Source organism: Stenella coeruleoalba (assembly GCF_951394435.1).
Source record: "Stenella coeruleoalba genome assembly, chromosome: 6".
Taxonomy (NCBI): Eukaryota; Metazoa; Chordata; class Mammalia; order Artiodactyla; family Delphinidae; genus Stenella; species Stenella coeruleoalba.
In genome coordinates this window covers 127,476,309-127,490,954 of record NC_137151.1, presented here as the reverse complement: position 1 = coordinate 127,490,954, position 14,646 = coordinate 127,476,309, and the positions used below count along the sequence as shown (strand labels likewise).

The following is a 14,646-nucleotide window of genomic DNA, read 5'->3' as shown; positions in this document are numbered from 1 at the left end:
GCCCCTGGCATACCCCCTGGAGAGCGGGTCTCAGGCCGGGGACCCCGTGGGCCTGGGAAGAGTGGGGAGGGGCAGCACAGGGTGTGGGTGCCGCTGTCGCCGCTCGGCCTGCCGCTGCCTGGCTCCTTCAGTGCGTTGCTTGTGGTCCCCCGGACGTGCCTTTGCGTTCGCAGGTGCTCGCAAGCAAACCCTGGATCGAGGAGCCCCCCGAGGCTGTGGAGCTGGAGGGGCTGGCGGCCTGCGAGGGCGCGTACTCCCGCAAGTACAGCACGCTCAGCCCCATCGGCAGAGGGGCCTTTGGCTTCGTGTGGACGGCGGTGGACCAGGAAGCCAATAAGGAGGTACTGGGCTCCTGCAGGGCTGGGGTCTGCGTGCTGAGGGGCCGGCTGCCCGGCCGCACACCTCATCCTGTAATGTGCCTTAGAGCCACCGCCCCTCCCTCCCAAGTCCCGTTGTGATTAGATTTGTAGTTGCCTGGGCGTTTCGTGATTCGGGGGAGCTGGCATGGTCGCCGTACTGCCTGTCCCAGCGAACCCCGCAGACTGCCCAGGTGTCCCCGGGCCCGGCCTGCCGATTCCTGGGAGGGCCAGTGTGGGACCCCTTCACCACGGCAGCTTCTAGTCACTTCTGGAATTTACCAGAGCTCCGTGCTTGGGTTGGTACCTCAAGGATCAGTATCAAAGTCTTGTTGGTTTTAGTGATCTTTCAGTGGATGCTTTGGTTTTCCTCCTCTGCCGGCAGTGGCAGTCCTGTCTCTTTCTCTATTACTTACATCTCATCGCCTCTGTTCCTTCCTGCTGTCACCTTGGCTAGGAGCCGCAGAGCCGTTGGAGTAACAGGTACACTTCCCGACCTCGGGGCGGTCCTCTGTCAATTCCAATGGCTCCTTTTATTGTTTGACGGATACCTTTTGTTTGAGAATACTTCATTTTATTTTCAGTTCACTAAATTTTTTTTTTAAAGAATGAGCGTTGAGTTCTATCAAATGTCTTTTCAGCATCTATTGCGATGATTGTATCTTTGTTTTCTTTATTAATATATAAATAACAACAGTCAACTTCCATTCGTAGACTCACTCCTCAATTGTGTTACAACATTCTTTTAATGCGTTGCTGCATTTGGCTTGCTAATATTTTTATTTGGGATTTTTTCACTTACATTCATACGTAAGTGTTTTTTCTTTTTTCTCTGTCAGTTTTGTGGGGCCTGCAGAGCTGGGAACACCAGTGGTCACCAGCACTTGTGACGTCACGTCTGCAGGGGTTTCTGTGGCGAGTCTCGTCCCCTTGGCTGTCCTTGTCTTCACTGTCTTCTCTTTGCTAGACTTGCCAAAGAATTGCCTATTTTCTAATCAAATGTTTGCTTTGTTTTCTTTAAATTTCTTTTCTTGTACTTTCTACGGGTTAATTTTGCTATTTTTCTAGCTTATTAGCTTGAATGTGTGTTTTTCAAGCTGTTACTTAATAATAAAAGCTTGTGCAGCGTTGAGTTGTCTGAGTGCACCCGGCCACCTTCTAGAGGTTTAAACACGTGCTGCTCTGGGTGTCACGTGTTTCTAAGCAGTCTCGTTCTTCAGTTTCTGTTGTCATCTTTAATTTATTTGGGGCAGATCTTCTCACTCGGTTTGGATCAGGAATCCGAAAGGCTCTGCGGGTTTCTTTAGACCTTTATACCTAAGGAAGAAGAAAGGAGCCCCAGAGTTCTTCTCTTGGTTTAAAACGAAGCCACATGAGTAATTTTGCCTTTCAGAAAACAGGGATGTCAATTTAAATGTTATTAGGCCAACACATTATTAAGTAAAAGCAGCCAATCAGAAAGTATACTTTGAAGGGTTTGGGTCCAGTTCTCAGGACAGAGTGCAGATCGATTTGCAGGGTGTTTCCATCTTAACAATATCAATTCTTCTGATCCACAGACATGGGATGTCTGTCCATTTATTCAGATCTTTAATTTCTTTCAACAATGTTTTTAAAATTTTATTTCATTTACTTTATTTAAAAAAAAGTTTTATTTTATATTGGAGTATAGTTGATTAACAATGTTGTGTTCACTTCTCAACAATGTTTTATAGTTTTCAGTGTACAAGTCTTGTCCTGCTTTTGTTAAACCTCCAGTGTTTTTATATCCAGTTTCTTCTCTTTCCTGTGTTCATGTTTCATTGGCTGGAATATATTTATTACTAATTTTTCTAGGAAGGATGTATGGCTGTTCCACTCGGAATCCTTACATGTATTAGGGTGTGTTTTTTCCCTCATATTTTAGTGGAGATGTGCCTTTTTCCCCTCAGAACGTTTTAGACACACAATGGTGTCTGTTGTCATCTACCATTACTTTGAAGTGAATTTTGCTGCCGGCAACTTGATTTTTATCCTTTCTGTTTTTGTTTTTTTTTTAATCTTCAGAATTCAGAAAGTTCACCAGGACGTATTTCTCTGTGTGTGTGTGTGTGTGTGTGTGTGTGTATGTGTGTGTATTGTGTGTGTGTGTGTGTGTGTGTATTGTGTGTGTATGTGTGTGTTTATGTGTGTGTGTGTATATTGTGTGTGTATGTATGTGTATGTGTATGTGTGTGTATTGTGTGTGTGTATGTGTGTGTGTTGTGTGTGTATTGTGTGTGTGTTGTGTGTGTATTGTGTGTGTGTATGTGTGTCTGTGTGTGTATGTGTATTGTGTGTGTATTGTGTGTGTATTGTATGTGTATGTGTGTGTGTCTGTGTGTGTTCTTTATTCTTGCTTGACTCTTGGTAAGACTTCAATCTAGATGTTCAGAGCTTTCTTTACCATAAGAGGATTCTCTTCTCTTGTTCCGTTATTCTTCCCCCTGAAGCTCACGTTAGGTGTGTGTGGAGGCCCTGGAGGCCGCCTTCCTTCTTGTCTCCCTGAACCTGCAGCTGGACGGGCAGCAGGCAGCTCCCTGCAAACACACGCACTCGAGCTCTGCCGTCTGCACCGCTCCGGCCCCGCCTGACTCCATCATCCTTCTCGTGCCCGGTAACCTGGATCCTCGGGCCGTCAGCCTTGCTTCCACCCTCATCTTCTTGCTTTCCCTTGCGTCTCTCATCTGACCTGTTAAATCGTGGTGACCCTCCCCTCGAAGCATCTTCAGAGTTTGTCCACTTGTCACCACGCACATGCTGGCACCCAAGCCACCACCTTTGTTCTGCAGATTATTGTGGGGTGGTTGGATATTGCAGAAGCTCCTAAGTGGTCTCCCTGCTTCTGCCTTGGCCCCGTGTGCCGTCACGGCCCCTCGTGCCGCCTGCTCACCACGCGCAGAACCTCCCCCGCCTTCCCTCTGCCTGCAGTGCCTTCCCCCGGCCCCTCTCAGAAGCCGCCGCCTCAGGAAGCCCGCCCCGGCCCCGCCACCCAGCACTTCCCGGCTCAGCTGCCCGCGCTTTTCCTGACCCGCGGCGCATCTTGTGTATCATCTGCTTCCCGGCAGATGCTGATCTCCGTGAGGGCGGGGCTCTCTGTCGTCTGGTTTGGGGTCTCCTGCTGAAGTGCAGAGCAGGCCCGGCCCGCGGTCACTGCTCACCACATGCCCAGCACCCACCGAGGAGCAGGTGTTTTGTTGAGGGGCAGGGATGTCATTCATTGACCTAGAGTGTTGGTTTTCTCTACTAACGGTGTCTTTTTCTTCTATTCCACACTCCAACTGACTATCATTAGTTGACTAACACCGTTTTTTCTGTATTTATCTTGTGTCCATCTGTCTTGCTGAACTCTGATTAGTTCTCAGGATCAACATGAATGACAGTTTTTGTTCATTTTTTCTAGTTCTCAGGCCTCTTGTTTCATTTTCTCAGCCAGGACATCCAATACTCGGTTGAGAAATTGGGGTGGCATGCGGTGCTCTGGGGAGCACCTGTCTTTCCGCAGCTCCGCCTGTGGCTCCACCGTCACCCCCGTCCGCCCACTTTCTAGGTCGGGCTGGTCCAGTCAGCACTTCCGGTCGGCTACTGACTTGCTTCTCTGTCTGCTCGCGCCGGAGTGTTGTTGTTCGGTTTCTTCTTTCACGTCCCTGGGGCTCAGCGGGGGTCGGGGTGGGGATAGGGTGAAGGCAGAGCAGCAGGCTCGACGGGCTGCTGGAGGCCTGGCGGGGATGGCTGCAGTCACCTCCTCTCTGCTTTCCTCGCAGGTGGTGGTGAAGTTTATTCAGAAGGAGAAGGTTTTGGAGGATTGTTGGATTGAGGATCCCAAACTTGGGAGAGTCACTTTAGAGATTGCCATCCTGTCCCGGGTGGAGCACGCCAACATCGTCAAGGTAGAGAGCTGTTGTCACATCCGTTCTCGAGTTCGTTGTCTTGAAGGTTCCCCAGCAGGGCCACACCCAGCTTGTGTCTCTCCAGGTGCTGGATGTATTTGAAAATCAAGGGTTCTTTCAGCTGGTGATGGAGAAGCACGGCTCCGGCCTGGACCTCTTTGCATTCATCGACCGCCATCCCAGCCTCGATGAGCCCCTGGCGAGCTACATCTTCCGACAGGTGAGAGCGGGCCAGAGCCGCCCGGGGCGTGTGGGCTTGGCTGCCTGGGCCCAGGGCTGCAGGGGTCAGTGATACACACTCCGTTCTCTCTGTGAGCTGGATCTGGCCTTCGGTTTTTGGATTTTATTGAGTAGGATATGTATTTTGAGAAGAGAATTCTATGGATGAAGCAGAGAGAGTAAGGTGGGGAAGGAAGAATGAGGCCAGGTACTATCATGGAATGACGGCAGACGTGGGTTGATGATTCAGGTTTACTTATATCCCTACAATATCCGAAGCAATCTCAAAAATGGACCAGCAGAGCTACCAGACTGGGTTTTGAGATTGTGCACTTGATCTGAATCCTCGTTCACCAATGGGAAATCATTGCTCGTTTGTACGTAGAGATCATTCTAGTGCCAGCACCATGAGACTGTTGGGATTAAATCAGAGAGTGCCTCTAAGGCCCTTGTGCAGCACACACACACGAGTCCTGCACACAGGAAGTGCTTAATAAACGTAGCTGTCCAGTTAATTAGTCCACAGAGGTTGCGGTTCTGGCAATCTCATTTTACAGTGAGTATTTGTCTTGATCTCCTTGTGTCTGTCTGTGTCCTGATGTTAGTCCACTCGTTAGTTTTTGGAACGGAAGCATGACCAGAGAAGTGGAAAGGTGTCCTATGACAGAGAGAAGTTGGGTGGCAGTGCGGGGAGGAGGAGACTGCAATTCTTGTTTTAGTTTTAATATCGTGGTAGTTCCATTCCAGACGATTCCTAGCTCCCTGGAAAAGATGGAGAGATACCTGGGACGGGGCTGTGACCAATTCACAGATTTGCTCTTCGCTTCCTGGAGCTGACTTGATTTCTAATGACAGCTTCCATGAATTGACATTTCTTCCTCAAAGCTAAAAGCCCCCAGAAGTTATTGGATTTGTGAAATTACATTTCTGAGGCACCTACTTGTAAGTTTCGGTCATCATCGTTCTGCCCGAATGTCACCTCTCCCCCCTTGCTACTTTGGAAGGTTATTTACGCATCTACTTTACTTCATGGCAAAGATTTGTTTCTGAAATCTTCATGGCAAACAGAGTGTCAGTATGACATAACATTAGGAGTCACTTATCAATAGCTGCTACCTAACCGTTGTTAATTTGGGGCGACTGATACAGGTAATTCTAGTGTTCAATACTTTTTAACTTTTGCAAGAGGTATCTATAGCCCCTTTGTAAGTCTATATACATAAGTGTTGTTATATGTAAACATGGATTCACAACTCTACAGAACTATATTATTACATATAAACGTGTGTATGTGCAGTGCCAGGTATTAGTGCATTGCCTCTCAGCTCCAGAGCTGTGGGTCTGCTTGGTGAACTGCTCTCCTGTGCAGCTGGGATGTTGCGGGGGGCCTGCAGGAAGAGCAGCTACTCCCATTCAGGTTCTTTACCCCTTTGTAGTTAATGAACCTTGATGAAGCCTTCCATGTTCAGATTAACGTGTGCTTTCTGTTTCCCAACTGGAGCCTGATACGTGCATGTGCATGCGTGCATGTATACGTATGTACATGTACATGTAAAAGTGTGTATATACATGTGAGCGTATAAGTGTAGACATGCGCGTGTATGCCTGCACACTTGCGTATGTGTGTACACGTGCGCACGCATGCTTCTTTACATAAATGTGTGTGCAGGTATGTATGTGTTTGCATGCGTATGTACGTGAATATACATTCATTCATTTAAAGTTAATTAATTCAGCTTAGTTTGTCTGCCGTGAACTATTGCTTCTGACTCAAGATATTCATCTGTAAATATAAAGTTGTCTCTAATGATGTAAACGACTGACTACATCCATGAAATCACTGTGTTTTTTATTTATTTATTTAAAATTTTTGGCTGCGTTGGGTCTTCGTTGCTGAGCGCAGGCTTCCTCTAGTTGCGGTGAGCGGGGGCTGCTCTTTGTTGTAGTGCGTGGACTTCTCATTGCGGTGGCTTCTCATTGCAGAGCATGGGCTCTAGGCGCGTGGGCTTCAGGAGTTGTGGCACGTGGGCTGAGTAGTTGTGGCTCACGGGCTTAGTTGCTCTGCGGCATGTGGCATCTTCCCGGACCAGGGCTCGAACCCGTGTCCCCTGCATTGGTAGGCGGATTCTTAACCATTGCACCACCAGGGAAGTCCCGAAATCACTATGTTGATTGGTACAGTTGGTGTCCAAATTATGAATCGGGTCAGAAATTGTACTAACCTTACTTAAACTTAACTGAGGTGCTACTTTTGTTGACCTCTGCCCCCAAATGTGCAGTGCAGGCAGACAGCAGTGCGTTCCAGTAACTTTACCCTTTCACGGAGGAGACTAACATGCTTGGCTTGTTGGAATGAAGCCCATTTCCTGGGGAGTTACTTTAAATTCACATGGTTGAGACTTCCACACATGTTGGGGAACGTATGGCTGACACTCAGTGCTGATCTTTGAGGAGCTGCCAGAGCCTTGAAGTAGGAGTTTGGAGACTTGGCTTCTGTCCCCAACTCTGCTTGAATTGCCATGTGAACTCTGGGCAGAACACTGTCCCTCACTGTGAACCAAAGGTGGTGGAGTCAGGCCTTCTATAGGGCCACCTCCCATGCAACCAGCCCACACTCATTAAGGTGCCCACCATGTGTCTTTGTAGCTTCTGCCGTGGTCTGTCTGTCTTTCCTCCCAAGATGGTCGTTCTGTATCTGCTGAGGAGGTTTCATTGGTAGCACACAGACAGAGAACTTAAAACTCACATATTTATCTGGGGGAGGGAGGAATGGGGGTGTCAGTGAAAGAATACAAAGTTTCAGTTTTGCAGGATGAGTAAGTCCTAGAGGTCTGCTGTACGGCATGGTCCCTATAGCTAACAATGCTGCATGGTCTACTTTAAAATCTGTCAAGGGGGTAGACCGTGTCTTAGGTGTCCTTATCACAAAATAATAATAGTAATAAATAATTAAATTAAAGAAAAGAATCCTAGATCTGCGTTGCTGCCTCGTGGGCATGACGTGTGCCAGCCACACTGAGCATGCTGCCTGGAGCTGCTTTTCCTCCACACGGCTCAGCCGTGTGCGATCTGCAGCCTCCAGAGTCTTTCCTGTCACCAGTTTGTGATGAGTTAGAGAACTCTTTTGTTCTTTTTCTCTTCTTTTTTTCTTCTTAATCCTTAATTTAAATTCATGTTCTACTTGAATTGCCTTTTAAAAAGTTCCCTGTGGCCTCCTGATTTCAGCTGGTGTCAGCAGTGGGATACCTGCGCTCCAAGAGCATCATTCATCGGGACATCAAGGACGAGAACATCGTGATCGCTGAGGATTTTACAATCAAGCTCATAGACTTTGGCTCGGCTGCCTACCTGGAGAGGGGCAAGCTGTTCTATACCTTCTGTGGGACAATTGAGTACTGCGCGCCCGAAGTCCTCATGGGAAACCCGTACGTATCATGGGAGCTGCAGCCTGTTGTCACACCTGCCATCAGACCTGTGGTTGGTAGGGTTTTAGGGGGAAAAATGGTTTCAGTTTGTGCCTCTTTGACGAGGGTGTTGAGTGATAAAGTATGTTTGGGAAATAAGTGGGCAGGCAGGCAGGAAAAGTAAGGTGGGTCAGGGAAACTGGTGGGTGGAGACAGAGATTCAGTATATTATTTCCTCAACTTTTATGTTTGGAGTTTTCATATAATTAAAAGTTAAGAGAGGGCTTCCCTGGTGGTGCAGTGGTTAGGAATACGCCTGCCAATGCAGGGGACACACGGGTTCAAGCCCTGGTCTGGGAAGATCCCACATGCCACAGAACAACTAAGCATGTGCGCCACAACTACTGAACCTGTGCTCTAGAGCCCACGAGCCACAACTACTGAAGCTTACATGCCTAGAGCCCGTGCTCCGCAAAAGTGAAGCCACCGCAATGAGAAGCCCATGCACCCCAATGAAGAGTAGCCCCAACTCAATGCAAATAGAGAAAGCCCGTGTGCAACAGTGAAGACCCAATGCAGCCAAAGATAAATAAATTTAAAAAAAAAAGAAAAGAAAAAAAAGTTAAGAGAAAGATAAAAAGAGTCCCAAAACTTGGGACTCTTCAAATTAATGAAGAGGATTTTTTTTTTAGTTGGTTTATTTATTTTGATGACAGAACTAGTAATCTAGTCCAATAATATATTGCTGGGCCGGCCATGTAGGAAATCAAGCAACAGAAAAAGTACTAATGCAGAGGGTCCAGGCTGAAGCTGGGTCCACTCCTGGCCAGAGGTGCCGTCGCTGACTGGCCCAGCATGCGTCAGCTCGGGGCGCGCCAAGCTTCCTGTGCTGGCTGAGAGGAGCAGCAGGGGTGCAGGCCGCGTTTACATCTCTGCACCCCAGAAGCCTGTGAGCTGGAGGGGCCCGGCCTGGGCAGGGCCTGGTCTCAGGGAACTCGGGAGAGGAAGGGACACCGATGTAGCTTAGGTGCTCGTGGGCTTGCATGGAAACGGTGCTCAGTGTTTCCCCTGCATATGCATGGATTTCTGTCTTGTCCACATGTAAACAAAGTGTGTCTGTACACATATGAAATGAAATCCAGTCAGATCCGGACCACAGGTATTATCCTGTACCACCTACACGTACTTTGGAGCAGTGTGGTTAGGACGTGTCTCTCCAGGAGGGCTTGTGGTTGGAGGGACAGACGCCAGAGCGTCGCGGGGTCCTTCACTGCCCGGTTCTACATCCCGTCCTCAGGGACCCTGCTTCCTCGCTCTTGTTTTCATGTCCTTCTACTCCAGGGGCGGCAGATCCGGCCCCCACCTGTTTTCATAACTACAGTCCTGTCGGCTCACGTAGTGTCTGTGGCTGCTTCTGTGCTGCCCTGGTGGACAGAGGCCCCGTGGCCCCAGCCTGAAATACTCACTGTTTGGCGCTTTGTAGCAAAAGTTTGCTGACCCCTAGTCTATTGGATTTTTCTAGTCTATTGGATTTTTCTCTTTAGCCTCCAAAATTCTTAAAATCTCTTTTTCCAAAACATAAGTGGCACAAAACAAAAACTGCCAAATCTGATTTTCTGGCTGTAGCATTGTCTCATCCCCTCACTTCCCTGAGGTCTGTCCTCGTGGCCCCTCCCCTCCTGGCCCCTCTTCTCGCCTGGGGCCCAGCCCCCCGCCCCTACTGCCCACTGGTTTCCCGACTCCTGATGTCCCCAGGCTCTCTGTGGCTCCCTGGAAGGCAGAGGGCTCCGTCCTGGGCCCTCTTCTCACCAGTTCCTCTCAGCCACCTTGTCTACATTCCTGTTCTGCTGCAAAGACGCTGCTGCCCAAGTCTCTCGGGGCCAGACTCTCCCTCCGCCTGAGCTCCAGACCCGAGGGACCAACCGCAGTGGGCAGCACGGGGGCTGGTGCGTGGGGGCCATCCGCCTGGCTCCGTGCCTGCCCAGCAGCAGCCTCACCTCTTCCACGTGGAACCAAGGTGATATGTATTTTGCTGGTTTGCTGTGAGGATGAGGGTTAGACCATGTACGTGCCTTGCAGAGCACCAGCATCTCACAAGTACCCAGGAAATGGTGGCTGGGATGAGGGTGTTTGTAACCACAGGCAATAACAAAGAGCACCCGAGGGAGCTGCCTCCCTGAAGCCGCTCCTCCAGCCGGCCGGCTGCCTGCACTCCCTCTGTCCATGCCCGTCTCACTCTCCTCTATCTACCTGCGCCGCTGCCTTACCTCACCCTTAAGGATGCTCACCCGTGCCAGTCTCGCCTGGAGCATCCTTCACATCTTTCTGAAGCTGCCTGTGGCTCCCCAGGGCCCCTAGTGAGCCGGGTTCCTGCGGGCCTGGAACTCTGCCTGCGCTCCCGGGCCTTCTCTCCACCTCCTCCAGGAAGCCCCCGGGGAGGCACTCTGCTCTGCCCCCGTGCCATCTCCTGACTGTCTCTCAGCTGCCGAGCGGGGCTTTGCTTTTCCTCTCCCTCTGCAGCATGTGGCCGGCACCCGGCTGGGGGCGGCCGGGCCGGCGCTGAGGACGTGGTCGAGGAGTGTGGCGCGTCTCCCTGGAAGCCGCTCTCGGGTGACTTGTGCGGGTGCCAGGCTCACGTGCGGGGCCGGCCCAGCGCCCCGAGTGCTTTCTCTCCTTCCTGCAGTTACAAGGGGCCAGAGCTGGAGATGTGGTCGATGGGCGTCGCACTGTACACGCTGATCTTCGAGGAGAACCCCTTCTGCGAGCTGGAGGAGGCCTTGGAGGCTGCGATAAACCCCCCGTACCTGGTGTCGGAAGGTGAGCTCGCGCGGTGGCGGGTGGACGGGCGCCGGCGTTGCACAGGCTTCCCGTCTGCGAGAGCAGCGCACCCGGGTCCCTGCCGATAGCCCAGCTCTCTCTCTAATCTCTTCTTCTCGGACTTTGATCTGGACGTAAGGACGATTTGAATATGACCTTCAAACATCACAACTTTATTTTTAGGAGAGTTTCCCTTTGGACCATAGGGCCCTCTTCTGAAGGATGCGCAAACACTAGCCGTCTCTGAGCGTGGCCGTGGCAGTGACTGTAAGGTCACCTGTCGGGGAGGGCAAAGGATGGACTTGGCCCCCCGGCCGCTCATGTGGAACCTGGGGGTTTCTGTCCCACCTCGAGCTCCCGTGAGCTGGCTCCCCCAGGGCCATGAGTGGCGGTTTGCGTCTGCAGTGAGGACCTCTGGGCGGTATGCCTGGAGTGGGACCCTCAGGGCCCATACCTGGAGGTGCTCCTGGGAGCTGGACCACGGGTTCTGAGGTCTCTCAGACATTAGTGACATAGTGACATTCTGTGATGCCAGAGTAGTCATTCATCGTTACAGGCAGTGAGGAGCTAAGTGCCCTCATGAATCTAGTCTGGCCTTGGGCTCTTTGCTTAGGTTAGAAGCCTGTGTCTCAGCCCGCTCGGGCGTCCATGACAGGACACCGCAGACTGGGGGCTTAAAGCAGACATTTATTTCTCAGTCTGGAGGCTGAGAGCCCGAGACCAAGGTGCTGGCAGATGCGGTTCCTGGTGGGAGCCCTGTTCCTGGCTTGCAGATGGCTGCCTTTTCCTGTGTCCCCACGTGGCAGAGAGAGGGAGAGAGCCGGCCCTCTCGTGTCTCTCCTGATAAGAGCACTGATGCTGTTGCGGGGGCCCCTCCTCATGACCTCGTCTAGCCCTCGTCACCTCCCAAAGGCCCCACCTCCTAATATCATCACACTGTGAATCTGGGTAGGGGAGTGCACAGTTCAGTCCAGAGCAGCCTAGAAGAAGATTTGTAGAGCTTTGCTAACGTTCTGGATTCCGTGGTACCACGGCTCTTGCAGCTCTGCCTACGGGGGCTGCTCCGCAGGCTCTCTCACTAGGCTCTCAGGATACTCACTTGGGCAGTGAGGCTTGGAGTGGCCCTGGCTGAGGTGACACTAAAAGGAAATGGGACCCAGATCCAGACTCAAGGCTGGGGGCTCTTCTCAGAGCTCGTGCTGCCTTCCTGTGGGGACTGAGCTGGGGCTCTGCTGCCGGCCACCTCCCACCTCCGTCCTGTCACGTGATCCCTGTGTCCACAGCTCTGCACCCCCAGAGTCCCTCAGATCAGGCCCAGGTTAGGAGCTGCCACACTTGGTGTGGTGAGCAAGGTGGGATCTCGAGCTCCAAGCTTTCCTTTCAGAGGCAACAAACATCTCCCACAGCCCCTCCTGAAGCATAGCTGGGACCCCACATTCCAGAACCCCCGGAGTGTTAGTTAGAAGTGGGGATCCAGAGCCACCTCCTGTCCCATCAGACCCAGGACCTGCAGTTGTGAAATGCGTTCCACCTGCCCCCAGCCTGGGTCCTCCGTCAGTCTTCTGGCCACACGCCTTTCTGTCCCCAGATCTCATGAACCTCATGTCTGGGCTGCTACAGCCTGTCCCCGAGCAGCGCACCACCTTGGAGAAGCTGGTGACAGACCCCTGGGTGACGCAGCCTGTGAACCTGGCTGACTACACCTGGGAAGAGGTGTGTCGACTAAACAAGCCAGGTGAGAGGCGAGGCCCGTGCCCCTCGGGGCTGAGGCGGTTCCCAGGCTGCTTCCCGGGTCTTGGGGGAGGGCGAGGTTCCTTCCTCTGTGCTGCCCTGGACATGAACGTCAGGGCCCAGAGCTGGCTTGTCACCTGTGAAACAGACTCCAGAGGTCCCTGAACACCACCAGGGGCTTTGGAAGGTGGGTGCGTGCCCACGGGAGCCTCTGACAAGGAGGAAACCGCAGACGGTATTGAGGGCTGCGCCAGAGAGTTTGCGAAGTGTAGCTGGCAGTGGTCTGAGCGGGCCGAAAGGGAGGATAAGGCCCAGACGAGGAGTGCGATGGTCTGGGGGACCCCGGGGGCCCACAGCTGGGAGCGGCAGCCCCGTGTGTCTGGTCCCCGCTGCTCAGAGTGGGCAGACATTGTCTGTGGCTCTGGACGTAGAATCCCCGTGGCACCACAGCAGGGTCCAGGGAGTCTAGAACATCGCCAGTTGGGTTCTGAAGGGTTCCCCTGATGTCTTTTGCTCCTAAGAATTTCTCCAAAGAGAAGCAAAGTATTTTAGAATCTTGCTGTTGGCAGTTGACACAGTATCTTTTTCTTTCTTTAGAGAGCGGAGTTCTGTCCACGGGCAGTCTGGAGCTGGAGAGCAGGAGCCCAAGTGCAGTGGCTCAGGCCCCGGAGCTGCGCAGGGCTTCATGTGCGCGGGCAGGCCCCTAACCGCCGGGGAACCCAGCTCTCTGCTGCTCTCCTTCACTCAGGAAGTCATGTTATATTCAGGCCCCGTCCATTCAGAGGAAGTAAGTTCTCAAGAATTAGGCCCAGTGCACCGTCTAAAACCTCATATGCAAGCTTGATGAATGTTAGAACAAAAGCCAGGGATACTATATTGTTTTAGGGTTATAAAATAGACTTGGAATTCATTTTTTTCATGGCCTTGAAAAAACATTCTAGTGTTCAATTGAGTTTTGTACTATTTTTTACTATTAAAAGGCTTCTAATTTGTGAAATTCCAAAAGGCACACAAAAGGTTTTTAACCCTTTTTCTACTTTTGTATATGTGCCTGTGTTTCTGCTTCCTGACTTGGTATATGCTCCTCTGATATGAGGAATGTGTAGAACCTATTCACCAAATGACCAGACTATTTCATTAATTTATTTCCTTGAACGTTTTCCAAATTAAAGCAACTTTGTTAGTAAGCAATTACCCTGACTTGGGCCATGTGAATTCTTCCACAGCGCTGGTATGGGAAGTACTTCATTTCTTTATTTTTCCGTTTGTGCATCTCCACTTGCCACAGCTGGAGAGAGGTTCAGCCTTGGTCAGTTTGGGGGTCCCTCCTATGGGTGAGCCCAGGGCTCTGCAGCTTGCTTGGTCTAAGGAGACTAGAGGGTGTGGTGTTTCAGGCATTGCCCTTCTCCTTGTGCACAAGCTCACCAGGGCCGGCCCACCATCTGTCTGTGCTCTGCTGTCCACCCACGACACCCTCCCAGCACTCCCCAGCCAGTCCAGGCTCCCTCCGTGACTATGTGGGGGGGCGTTCAGCCCCGACTGTCCCTCTCCCATCCCTGTTCAGGCCCCAGTGCAGCTCTCACACACTCAGAAGGCCCTTCCCCTCTAGGCTCCAGTCCATCCCCCTCTGAAACAGAGTCAGCTAGCTCAGGCACAGGAAATCCAGCCTCTATTTTGCATCTGTGTTAGAGGGGAGGGAGCGGTTGGTGTCAGAGAGAAACCTTTCATTTTTCCCCTGCTCAAATAGCAGGAAGAAAACAAAACCAAAACCAAGACCCCCCCCCCCCGCCGCCCCCCGCTACCCCAACCCGTGCCTTTTTCCCACGTTATCACTTTCCGCAGGTGCCAAGGCTCCTGTCCCGAGCTCTAGGGAAGATGCTCAGGGGCCAGCCTGCCTCTAGTATGCTAGTGTTCATTTAGGAAGCATGCAACTGTCGTGATATTTTCAGATGCTCCGATGACAGTTAATTTGATTCTCAACTACTGGGATGCAGGATATTGCCTTCCCCTTCCTTTAGGAAGTGCTGCCTGAGTCTCCGTGATGTCTCAAGAGACTGACGAGGGAACCTTCCTCCATCCGTCAGGGACAGTAAAGGCAGGGCTTTTAGAAGTGAATTTTTAAAGTGTGTAGTACGTTAATGACATTTACTCTTCAGAATCAAATGAGTCTCGTGATGTTCAAAGAACTCTTCAAGAGTGGGGGAAAAAACA

General features: G+C 51.4%; 1 protein-coding gene across 5 annotated transcripts in view; it reads left to right on the top strand.

Annotated features, from left to right (window-relative positions):
• Nucleotides 1–13,762, top strand: part of PASK (PAS domain containing serine/threonine kinase) — a 40,825-nt gene extending 27,063 nt beyond the window's left edge. For all 5 annotated transcript variants that reach the window (XM_079925230.1, XM_079925229.1, XM_079925231.1 and 2 more), the window contains exons 12-18: nt 174–341; nt 4,139–4,264; nt 4,350–4,484; nt 7,709–7,908; nt 10,571–10,704; nt 12,293–12,439; nt 13,033–13,762. In XM_079925230.1, the coding sequence (XP_079781356.1) occupies nt 174–341; nt 4,139–4,264; nt 4,350–4,484; nt 7,709–7,908; nt 10,571–10,704; nt 12,293–12,439; nt 13,033–13,142 (1,020 nt within the window). In that variant the 3' untranslated portion in view covers nt 13,143–13,762. The remainder of the gene's footprint in view (nt 1–173; nt 342–4,138; nt 4,265–4,349; nt 4,485–7,708; nt 7,909–10,570; nt 10,705–12,292; nt 12,440–13,032) is intronic.
• Nucleotides 13,763–14,646: the final 884 nt, after the last annotated feature.